Source organism: Bos indicus x Bos taurus, chromosome 15, assembly GCF_003369695.1.
Source record: "Bos indicus x Bos taurus breed Angus x Brahman F1 hybrid chromosome 15, Bos_hybrid_MaternalHap_v2.0, whole genome shotgun sequence".
In the NCBI taxonomy this organism is placed as follows: Eukaryota; Metazoa; Chordata; class Mammalia; order Artiodactyla; family Bovidae; genus Bos; species Bos indicus x Bos taurus.
The window spans coordinates 25,227,051-25,239,988 of NC_040090.1; the positions used below are offsets into that span (position 1 = coordinate 25,227,051).

Below are 12,938 nucleotides of genomic sequence, written 5' to 3' on the forward strand. Positions count from 1 at the left end.
TATATATATATATATATATGAGAAGAAAACAAATGAAACTTCTAGAAATTAAAGATTTATTCACTGGAATTTAAAATTTCTGTTTATAGGTGTAGTTCAGTTCAGTTCAGTCGCTCAGTCGTGTCTGACTCTTTGCGACCCCATGAATCACAGCACGCCAGGCCGCCCTGTCTATCACCAACTCCCGGAGTTCACCCAGACTCACGTCCATCAATTTGGTGATGCCATCCAGCCATCTCATCCTCTGTCGTCCCCTTCTTCTGCCCCCAAACCCTCCCAGCATCAGAGTCTTTTCCAATGAGTCAACTCTTCACATGAGCTGGCCAAAGTACTGGAGTTTCAGCTTTAGCATCATTCCTTCCAAAGAAATCCCAGGGCTGATCTTCAGAATGGACTGATTGGATCTCCTTGCAGTCCAAGGGACTCTCAAGAGTCTTCTCCAACACCACAGTTCAAAAGCATCAATTCTTCGGCACTCAGCCTTCTTCACAGTCCAACTCTCACATCCATACAGGTGTAGTACTAGGCCATATTTTAAATACTTGACATCCATTAACACATTTAATTCTCCAAAAATCCTGTGGGCTATATAATATTATTATCCTTGTAATTAAAATGAGGAAACCAAGGCCCAGAGAAGTCATTCTGTCAAAAATCACCCATTTCATAGAGTCCTGCTGCTGTGTATCCAACTCTGTGCAACCCCATAGACGGCAGCCCACCAGGCTCCCCCGTCCCTGGGATTCTCCAGGCAAGAACACTGGAGTGGGTTGCCATTTCCTTCTCCAATGCGTGAAAGTGAAGTCGCTCAGTCGTGTCTGACTCTTAGCGACCCCATGGACTGCAGCCTACCAGGCTCCTCCATCCATGGGATTTTCCAGGCAAGAGTACTGGAGTGAGGTGCCATTGCCTTCTCCGTCATAGAGTCCTAGCTACTATTTGAACTCAAGCAAGCTGATGCTGGAGCCTGAACTCTTGTCCCTGGAGGGAGGAGCCTGGTGGGCTACAGTCCATGGGGTTGCAAAGAGTTAGACACAGCTGAGTGACTAAGCACAGCACACAAAGAGAGAATTAAAGAACTGGGAGATCTAAGGAAATCACACCAAATACAAGATAAAAAGATGGCAGATGTGAACAGGATGTTATGTAAAAAAAAAACTAGAAAGTCATGCATTCATCTAGTAGATATATTGAAGGAGATACGTTAATGCAAAAGGGGAAAGGATAATGTGCAAACTCTAAGGCTTATACTTTTCTAAAACTAATAAGTTGTCAATAAAATGTAAATTCAAGAAACATGAGTTGTAAGTAGGAAAGAAAAATATATACTTGGAGGTGTGCAACTCGAGTACCAAAAATCAGAAAAATAAGCATTTTGAAAATAATAGATTCTCCCCAGTTTTGGTGCTCATTGATGATAAGATTAATTGCATTTTTAAGTACTTTTGTACTTACTAAACACATTAATAAATATGTTTATTAATAATACATTAAGTCAGTCATTCAAAGTAGTTTATATAATTTAATCACATAGAGATTAAATACATGAAATGTATTCACATATTACTTATTAAAACCTTTCTTTTGTAGATAACCCCCAGTCCTGTTAGATTTCCACCTTAACCAAGTCTTCTTTTCCCACTTTCCCAGAAGTAACAGTTATCTATAAAATTTTTACATATTTTTTAATATCTGAAAGCCATCAAACTTTTATAGTGCTTTAAAAAACTATCATTTTAGGTTTTTTCAGCCCAAGAAATGGGAAAGATGTGATAGGCTAAGAAATTAATCATAAAGCATTAATAATGTGTCATGGATATGAGAATATCAGTTACTATTAAACTAATTATCAAAATTAGTAATTTATTTACTGAATATGCATTTATTATGCCTTATTGAAAATGTTTATTTTAAACCACTTTATTGAGATATGATTGATGTTTAAAGAAACTCACAAACATTTAACGTAGACAACTTGACAGGTTTCAAGATAAATATACACTAGTGACACCATCACCACAATCTATGCCATAATCCTGTGTCACACCTCCTAAAGTTTCCTCCCACCCACTTTAGTAGTAGTAGTAGTATATTAACAGAAACATTTAACATAAGATCTATCCTCCTAATGATTCTTAAGTATACAACAATACACTATGATTCAGCTTTTAAAAAAGAAGAAAATCATGCCATTTGCAACAACATAGGTGAACCTGAAAGACATGCTAAGTGACATAAGCCAGACAGAGAAGGGCGGATTCTACATGATACTATTTATATGAAAAATCTAAAACCATCAAATTCAGAAGTAGAATCAAATGGTGTTGCCAGGAGTTATGGGGAAGGCAAAATCAGGAAGTACTAGTCAAAGGGTACAAAGTTTTAGTTATGTAAAACAAATGCACCCTAGAGATCTACTACTGTACAGCATAGGGCCTATAGTTAGTAATGTATTGAATACTGAAAATTTCTTTTTAATTTTGTTTTTCAAGTGTATATAAAATGTTCCTCACATCATTTTAAGGCAGAAGACTAGAATGTATATCTTTGTTTAAAATTTGTCGCTATGTACTTTAACTTTCTTGAACTACAAGATTGTTGCCAGTATTTTTGATAACCTTCATGACTTCCAAATAATAAAATATCTCGTAGGACTAATATTGGGTTGGCCAAAAAGTTTATTTGAAGTTTTTCTGAAAAACTCAAACAAACTTTTTGGCCAACCAATATATTAGTTTGTTATTATGAAATCCCTACATATGTTAGTTAAGTGGAATTCTGAAAAACTGCTGTATTACCTATTCTAAAAGTTGTATGTTATATCTCAGTTATTTGCATTTGCTATAATTTACAGTTTGAACATCAGGAAATTCACAGTTCACATATTGCTGAAGCCTGGCTTGGAGAATTTTGAGCATTACTTTCCTAGTGTGTGAGATGAGTGCAATTGTGCGGTAGTTTGAGCATTCTTTGGCATTGCCTTTCTTTGGGATTGGAATGAAAATTGACTTTTTCCAGTCCTGTGGCCACTGCTGAGTTTTCCAAATTTGCTGGCATATTGAGTGCATCACTTTCACAGCATCATCTTTCAGGATTTGGAATAGCTCAACTGGAATTCTATCACCTCCATTAGCTTTGTTCGTGTGATGCTTTCTAAGGCCCACTTGACTTCACATTCCAGAATGTCTGGTTCTAGGTCAGTGATCACACCATCGTGATTATCTGGGTCGTGAAGATCTTTTTTGTACAGTTCTTCTGTGTATTCTTGCCATCTCTTCTTAATATCTTGTGCTTCTGTTAGGTCCATACCATTTCTGTCCTTTATCGAGCCTATCTTTGCATGAAATGTTCCTTTGGTATCTCTGATTTTCTTGAAGAGATCTCTAGTCTTTCCCATTCTGTTGTTTTCCTCTGTTTCTTTGCATTGATCGCTGAAGAAGGCTTTCTTATCTCTTCTTGCTATTCTTTGGAACTCTGCATTCAGATGCTTATATCTTTGCTTTTCTCCTTTGCTTTTCGCTTCTCTTCTTTTCACAGCTATTTGTAAAGCCTCCCCAGACAGCCATTTTGCTTTTTTGCATTTCTTTTCCAAGGTAATGGTCTTGATCCCTGTCTCCTGTACAATGTCACGAACCTCATTCCATAGTTCATCAGGCACTCTATCTATCAGATCTAAGCCCTTAAATCTATTTCTCACTTCCACTGTATAATCATAAGGGATTTGATTTAGGTCATACCTGAATGGTCTAGTGGTTTTCCCTACTTTCTTCAATTTAAGTCTGAATTTGTTGAAGCTGGTTTTAGAAAAGGCAGAGGAAACAGAGATCAAATTGCCAACATCCGCTGGATCATGGAAAAAGCAAGAGAGTTCCAGAGAAACATCTATTTCTGCTTTATACTGTGCCAAAGCCTTTGACTGTGTGGATCACAATAAACTGGAAAATTCTGAAAGAGATGGGAATACCAGACCACCTGATCTGCCTCTTGAGAAATTTGTATGCAGGTCAGGAAACAACAGTTAGAACTGGACATGGAACAACAGACTGGTTCCAAATAGGAAAAGGAGTACGTCAAGGCTGTATATTGTCACCCTGTTTATTTAACCTATATGCAGAGTACATCATGAGAAACGCTGGACTGGAAGAAACACAAACTGGAATCAAGATTGCCGGGAGAAATATCAATAACCTCAGATACGCAGATGACACCACCCTTATGGCAGAAAGTGAAGAGGAACTCAAAAGCCTCTTGATGAAAGTGAAAGTGGAGAGTGAAAAAGTTGGCTTAAAGCTCAACATTCAGAAAACGAAGATCATGGCATCTGGTCCCATCACTTCATGGGAAATAGATGGGGAAACAGTGTCAGACTTTATTTTTCTGGGCTCCAAAATCACTGCAGATGGTGACTGCAGCCATGAAATTAAAAGACGCTTACTCCTTGGAAGGAAAGTTATGACCAACCTAGATAGCATATTCAAAAGCAGAGACATTACTTTGCCAACAAAGGTCCGTCTAGTCAAGGCTATGGTTTTTCCTGTATGGATGTGAGAGTTGGACTGTGAAGAAGGCTGAGCGCCAAAGAATTGATGCTTTTCAACTGTGGTGTTGGAGAAGATTCTTGAGAGTCCCTTGGACTGCAAGGAGATCCAGCCAGTCCATTCTGAAGGAGATCAGGCCTGGGATTTCTTTGGAAGGAATGATGCTAAAGCTGAAACTCCAGTACTTTGGCCACCTCATGCGAAGAGTTGACTCATTGGAAAAGACTCTGATGCTGGGAGGGTTTGGGGGCAGAAGGAGAAGGGGACGACAGAGGATGAGATGGCTGGATGGCATCACTGATGCGATGGACGTGAGTCTGGGTGAACTCCGGGAGTTGGTGATGGACTGGAGGCCTGGCGTGCTGTGATTCATGGGGTCGCAAAGAGTCGGACACGACTGAGCGACTGATCTGATCTGATTTTATCTGATAATTTACAGTAATCATAATATTTTTCAATATTGTGTAGGTTTCCTTTAAATCAATGCCAATTTTCTGTAAGTACAATTACCTGATTTATGTCTTATAAAAAGGCAAGAAATTCAGTCATGGAAAGCTGATTGAGAGCAGCTTGTTTTGAACACTTTTATATATATCCTAAGCATTGTGCTAGACACAATAGAGATAAACAAAAGTACGAGACATTATAGTATTTCAGTTATTTATAAACTAGTTGGAGCAATAAAATGATATAAAAATGACACAGCACTGTATGATTGTCATGTAAGGGATAGCGCAATAATAAAAATGGCTAATATTGAGCATTAATTGTTTGTCAGACACTTTTCAAAGTCTTTTGCATGGGATATTTCATTTAGGATTTATAACAAGCCTATGAGGTATATCCTCTATTATTACCACGGTTTGTGAGCAGCAAAGATACAGAGAATTCAAGTAAGCTGTCTAGAGATATATGCCTAATCAATGTGACCGAACCAATATTAAACTCTGGCAGTCTGGCCTCAGTCTGTACTTCTGAGGATCCTACTATACTATAAGTACTAAGTGCTATAGCTATTCAAAGTAAAAAACAGTGACTTCTGGTTGTGGTAAAGAAAGGCTTCGTAGTAGAGAGATGAGATTTATACTGGACATTTTTATGAAAATACTGTGTGCATGCTAAGTTGTTTCAGTCGTATCTGACTGTGCAACCCTATGGACTGTAGCCTACCAGGCTCCTCTGTCCATTGGATTCTCCAGGCAAGAATACTAGAGTAGTTTCCATGCTCTTCTCCAGGGGATCTTCCCGACCCAGAGATTGAACCTGCATTTCTTACATCTCCTGCATTGGCAGGCAGGTTCTTTACCACTAAGTGCCACCTGGGAAACCCTGTATAAGAACTATTAGTGGGAAAAAAATAAAAAGGAATACAATATTCGAAACAGAACATCAGTTTGACCAGAGTACAATGTCGTCCATAGCTATGCTCAACACTTCCTGCCAACCCCCACGCCTTTGCCACAGCAGGTACCACTGAAGTGGCTGTAGCACTCTTCCTCTCTGAATCTGAAGTAGCCAGAATTAACCACTGTGAATAGATTGGACATGGAACATGATACAAGATGTATTTTGCCATATTGGGAATTTATCAATTCTATTTCAAAGGGAGTGCCAAATTCTGGAAGCTTTGGTTGCCAGGAATTTTATAGTCTATTTTTATAGTCAAGAGGCAATCTTTGAAGCAAATAAGTAGTGTATTAGTAAAGCTTAGACTCAGGTTGCCATTTTTTGAACATTAAAATATTAGTACATTTAATAAGTTTGGTCTATTTAATACCAAGCTAATTTACATAATAGTTATTTTCTCTTTCTTACCCTGTTGAATTGTGAATGTGTGTGATTGGAAACATTGAGACATAGAGTGAGGAAATAGATTTGGCTGATTTCTTTTTTCTGTTTGCATCCTTATTCTGCTTTTTTTCAATACATTTGCCTTTTCTCATACCTCACTTTTGGTCCTTTCAATTGCTTTTCCAATTTTTATAGCTATTCTCATGAGATTAGGTAAGCAATGGAGATAAAACCTCCTAAGTTTATTGGCTGTAAACTACTGAAAAATGTAGAAAGATACCTAGAGATTTAGTTTGTTCTCACAGAATTGTCAAAGTATAGTTTTACTAAACTGCTTGCTAGGGTAAGGGATTTTATATCTGTCTTGGACCCTCTCCAAAGAGGTTTACTCTCATAGTTGCTAAAAGAATCTCATTGATTCAGCTATGAATGGTTCTAGAATATGGACTCTGAGAATAGTATTAAAGTGAAGGTCCTGGGCAATTTTATGAATGTATAGAGTTAATATATAAGTTGTATTAATAAAATAATGAGTTCACTGTGTTAGCAGTCAGTTCTTTTGCACAAAGCAGTAGTATTATAATACCTGAATTTTAGAATTACATGTTTATTCTCGCTCAAGACCTTTTATGGTATTTTGGAAGTTGTATTAATAAAACATATAAAGCTTTTTTGAAACTTTAATAGGAAACAATTTACTTTAATGTGAGGGTTTAATATACATATTTTAGAATTTATTTCCAAACATTTACTTGATACTTATTTCAGAATAGTAATTCAGTAGGGATTACCCTGATGAAAAATGTCCCCATAAAGAACCATCATAGAGGATACATTTCATGAAAATAAGTACAAACTCAAAAACATATTTCTTGAGATTTTCAGTCAAAAATTTTGAGTGTTAAATATTGACTGCCGTCAGACCCATAGATCATTTCCTGCCTTGATTCTAAAAGTATCTGCAATATTTGTAAACATTAGAGAAATAGGAAGGTAGTTTGATTTAATTGCCTTCCATCAGACAGGTACAATACATTTATGTTCATTTTTCAGATAAGGTGACTGAGAGCCACACAAATTTGACTTGCCTAAATGTTCATAGCTGCTGCATAGCAGGAAAAGTCAAGAAGCCGTGTATCCTACCTTCTGTTATAGCAGTGGCTCTAAACTTTACAGGTTTCAGGACCACATTCTACTTTTAAAATAAAATTTTAGAACCTTAAAGAGCTTTTGTTTATGTGGATTTCATCTACCAATATTGTGTATGAAATTTAAACTGAGATTTCCAAAAGTACGTTATGTATTAGTTAAGAACAATTAATTACCCATTGCATGACAACATAACACTTTAATGAAAATAGTTGTTTTCTAAACCAGAAAGAGGCAGTAAGAAGAGTGACATTGTTTCCTATTTTTGCAGATTTCTTCATTCCCTGGTTTTTCCTCAAAATGTCAACCTTTTATGAAAGATAACAAGAAAGTTAGGAGTGAGGCCTTTAACCCAGTTCAAATGTAGTTCCTCCTCCTTTTTCATTTTTTTTTCCCGCCATAGGGTATGTTTATCCCTACTTCCAAAACCGCTATAAGTGCTTGTTCTAACCTTTAGCGACGTATTGTCTCAGGTCCAGCCATCATATCTGATGATTATTGAGTTTAGTGGCTTTTGGCAATTAGCCCAAAGAAGTCCTACCATTCTGCCACACTGTGCCCATGATAGTTTGCAGGACCCTTGGAGTAAAAAACTAGAAAGCCAGTTCTGAACTCAATTTGTGTGTAGATAAAACACCAAAAATATTTGGGCTATCCATTATGTGTCCTCAATCAACCATCAAGCAAGATCAGATGTTTATGACACTCAGATGTAAGCTCTGTTTTCTGTCATTGACAACAGCCAGTCTAAAGGCCTTATAGACAAAACCTTAGAACAATAGAATACTCTGTTTCTTCACATCTTTCAAACTGAAGGCAAGATAAGAGCAGTACATGCATCTGCTTTGTTTTCAATGAGGAAATCACAGGAGTCAGGCCCCATATGAACCTTCAAATGCAACATTTAAAAGCATATATTTTAGCAACAGCAAAAAAGAAGTTATAGTCTTCAATTTGGCCATTGTTTTTCTTAAAGTCATAAACTCTCAACATGTAATTTTATAAAATGACTCACAACTCAATTTCCTATTTTCCTGCAAGCAGCAGTATTGTGAGATTTCAAAGGGGAAATAGCTTTAAGTATAAAAGTATAGCCTAATTTAATAGGCTACAGTAGCACACTTAAAAGGAAATATACCACTGTACTAATATCACATACATCAAATATCACAAAAGAGTGACAATTAAATGCATTATTTTTCAGGCCACTTGCAAAAGAGATCACAGACTTGCAATGTTGAAAACTCGCCGCTGCTATCTAGAGAAGAAAAGGGAGGAAGAATTGAAGCAATTTGATGAGAATACTAATTGGCTCCATCGTGTCCAAACGGAAATGGGACTCTTAGGACAAAATGGTCATATACCAAAGGTACATACATATTTTATAGTCAGATTTATTTTCTTAGAACTGAACTTCTTAAACTCACTGTTGTATAAATATCTTTCATAAGGCAAATTTTGGTTCATCTCTCTCAGATTTAACTGACTCATTTTACTGTTTTTAACTGAATATGCCTTCTACCTCCCTATTTACCTACTAAATTTCTTTTTCTTTACTTTCAGAAGAATAAAGTTACATTTAAATGTTTTTCTTAAGTGATTGCATCCTTTTATGAGGTCGTTCTTAAGTCAGACTGAAGTAATTCTATTTCAGACTTTCAGACTGTACTTGAATTTTCATCATGTAGGTGATTTAAATTTAATAAATTGACATTAGTTTTAAAATTAGTTTTAAATGTGGTCACCATTATTTGTATTATAGCCAAATAAAACCAGTTTGAAAGCTGTATGCATTTATGTTTATGTACTGAATTGACAATAGTCCATCTAGAATATAAATTAAGTATAATTTGCATTATACTTATAATCTAGTATATTCATGTAATTGACAGTAAAATATAGCCCATCTCCAACTAGAAAAGTACTTAAGAGCTTGTTTAGTATTAAAAAAGCAAAAAAATCCATTGATATTTACTAGTTTGCCTTTGTTTTCCCATAATTATCTTAAGCTCCCAATTTTTTAAATGGTACAGTATTCTTTTTAGTAGTACTATTATTGCTTTTTTTGCCTACTTATTAGCATTTATGAAGTTAATATTCTTCAGGTTATTTTCAGTAAATTTAAATTTTATTTACCATGGTCCAATCTAATTTTTCTAGCAGTCTGTCTTCTATAACTCTCTTAAGCAGAACTTTTCACACCTGAATATAAATCTAGAATTAGTGTTTCAATTCTTGTTTTTTAATGCATTTTATTATAAATAATTTGAAAAAATTAAAACTATTTCTATTCCCATCAACCTATCCCACTCTCAGTCCTTTTTTTTGTGGATATTTTCATGGCTGAAATAGGTATCTACTTTTAAGCCATTCTTTCTTATATAAGCAAACTGAGACATGACTTTGTGAAAAGATTTATTCACAGTCATACAACTCTAGACAGAGACCCAGTACTGTGACTTTCATATTGCTGCCCTTTTTTCTGTACCTTCCTGCATTATCTTCCTCTTAACCTCTCAGATTTACCCACTTCTACATCTCCCATTACCAGTACCCGAATTCAGCCTTCCAGCCCCCATTGTTGGATGCTATGTGTGGCCTTCCTACTTCATTCCTGGCCTACTGCAGTCATTCTCTACACTGCAACTAAAATGAGCTTTCTAAAAACTAACTCTGATTGAATCACTCTTAGGTGCTTTCTCCCATATGTAAACTCTCTATTATGATTTCCCAGGCCTAGCATGGCATCCAAAAACCTCTTGTTTTATATATTACCTCTCATTATATTCTTACTTCAGCTGTTACTAACTTAACTGTAGTTCTCATGATAGGCTATGTTCTTCCAATCAGATTCAATCATTAGTGTATCAAAGCATGAAAAAGCTTGGTTTTTCAAAGATGACAGACTAGCCAAGAATTATTATTGGATAAAATAGTTATAGAATCAAGGCTTGTCTCTTTAAGAATGATACAGAAAGATAAAACAAGATTATCAGAAGAAGTAAATAAGGGATTTTTTTTTTAAAGAGAAAAGATGGAATATTTGGCAAATATGTTTATACTGTTAGGGTTGTTGAATTTTCTAACTCGAAAAGATGAAAGAGATCATGTAGTAAACCTCTTAACTTTCAGTCAAGTCAAGTCATTTCCATAAAGACCATATTTGGGACTTCAGGCAGCATTTGTGTCATAGTCGAGCCATCTTTAAAATCACATGACTCATGAGCTCATACCAAGACTGCTCTAACTGTATCATCCTGACCTGACTCCCTAAAGAGAGTTTGCTCTAAAATACTTGTTGTTTTCTGAAATGTAATCATGAATCATCTAGATAATAACCCCCAACTTTAAAATATCTCAGACATATAGCATTATATTGTTTCCTTGTCAAAGCACCCACCACTGGTTTAGGAAGTATTACCTAGAAAAGAAAAAGAAAAAAGCCTTAAGCTTATAGAGAGTCAGTGGCCAACTGCAGGTTGGTAAAGGAGTATTGAACACCTAAAGTGGATTAGGAGAGTTATCTGTAGGAAGTTTCTTGGGCACAGCTACCGTAAGGCTTTTTTTCTCAGCCTCTTACAATGTCCAAAATATTGCACTCCCTTTTATTGACTAAAATTTTCCCAATTTAAATTTTGAAAATGCTTTTGGATTATTACCATTCATAATTTAGTATAACCACTTACCTGACGTTTTCCATACTTAAGGCTTAGTAGGTTTGAGGAAAGAGAAATAATTTTAGGTGGTAAATTAGAAAACATTTGGGCATGTACACAAGAGGCTTAGGAAACGGGAGACTGCAAAAACTTTTCTACACTTTTGCACTAGGATGAAGCTCATACCAAGATTGGGTGAAGGTGAGAATTTTTTTTTTTTGCTGCAGCAGGCATCGTCTTAGTTCCCTAACCCGTTTTGCCTGCTTTGCCAGTGTAGAGCTGTAACCACTGGACTGCTGGGGAATTCCCCAAGAAATTTTTATTGTATGCAACTCCAGACACTGGAGTTGTTGGACACAGTTGGACAGTTTGACACAGTTGACAACTCCAAACACTGAACTAGTTTGAGACAATGCCTCTCATGGTGGTCTAGAATGGAGAATCTATAAGCAAATAAATAAATGGAATTGTTACTAATCAATGCTATGACAGAGACTGTTGGAGGTGAAGACTGTCCATCTTTAAATGTAATGCTTAGAGAAAGCCTCCCTGAAAAAGTGACATGTAAGCAAAAATGGACCAAATTAATGTATTTTCACAGTATTATATACAAGTTGGATAGACCAAGAAACTATTATTATAATAAAATTTGTCCAAGACATTCAGTTTCCAAGGAAACTTGAAACTTATCTCACTTGTAAGTTATAGACTACCTGTACCAGAATACTTGTTTTTCAGATTGTTTCTCTACATACCATTTCATATTTTTAAGAATTAAAACTTAACACCAATATAAAATAAATTTCATTAATATTGATTTAACTTTAATATTCTTAAAAGAATCTGAGATATAGTTTGTATTGTTTTCCCCAGGAGCTCAGTAAAGAACTTCATTGCCACCATCTGCACCTCCAGAACAAAGATTTGAAAGCACAAATTAAACATATAATGGATCTAGCTTCTCTTCAAGAACAGCAACACAGACAGACAGAAGCGTAAGTACATGGGTTTACCTGTTCTAAAAATTTTAGGTTTCCATTGCCAAAAACTTCAGTTTTATCCAGTACAAAATACATTACTATTTAAATGTCTGCCAGCATCAGAAATCATGCTGAGTTAGAAAACACAGAGCGAGTGTAAAGGATGTGGTTCTTCTCCTCAGATTTTTTTATAGTGCTTTATAGTTTTAAAAACACTTTTTTCATTTATTGTTTGTATGCAGTATATGTCATGTAATACAAAATTCTGAAGATCCCTCTACAGTGAAAAGGAGCCTGTCTTCTACCTGTCCTCCAGCCATCTTTCGCCCTCTTAGAAACTATTATTAATACCAACTGAATTTTTAAGTAGATAGTTTTTAAGCATTCATAATCCCAGAATGAATTTTTGCTGTCATTAACATGAAATCATTTAAAAATATATATATTTTAACATCATGTCCCAGTTTTTAAGTGATTCTATACTATCTCATTCATGCTCTAACTCAGTAGTAGCTGAGTAGTTTTAATTTTTGAAACATAATAGTTAAAAAGTATGCCTTGATCTTTATTTTTATTACATTGGACATGTCAGTCAACTTCCTTAGGCGTCACTTTCATGCTCTGTAAAAATAACACATTTATTTCGCTAAAGGCTTTCTCCCAGTCTAAAATTCTACTGTAGTTCTTCTAGTGTTCTCAAATAACAATAATTAATTTTCCATACTTTTGATTTAAGGAAAATTATATTAGCATAATTACTTTTAAAAAGAAGAAGAAAAAGAAAGGGAAAAACTTTAGGGAAATATTATCCTATGGATAGAAGC

General features: G+C 35.5%; 1 protein-coding gene across 1 annotated transcript in view; it reads left to right on the forward strand.

The window, feature by feature from the left end:
• KIF18A (kinesin family member 18A) overlaps positions 1-12,938 on the forward strand; it is an 85,702-nt gene that overhangs the window by 26,996 nt on the left and 45,768 nt on the right. The window contains exons 11-12 of the mRNA XM_027562785.1: positions 8,683-8,847; positions 12,008-12,129. Of these exons, the coding sequence (XP_027418586.1) occupies positions 8,683-8,847; positions 12,008-12,129 (287 nt within the window). The remainder of the gene's footprint in view (positions 1-8,682; positions 8,848-12,007; positions 12,130-12,938) is intronic.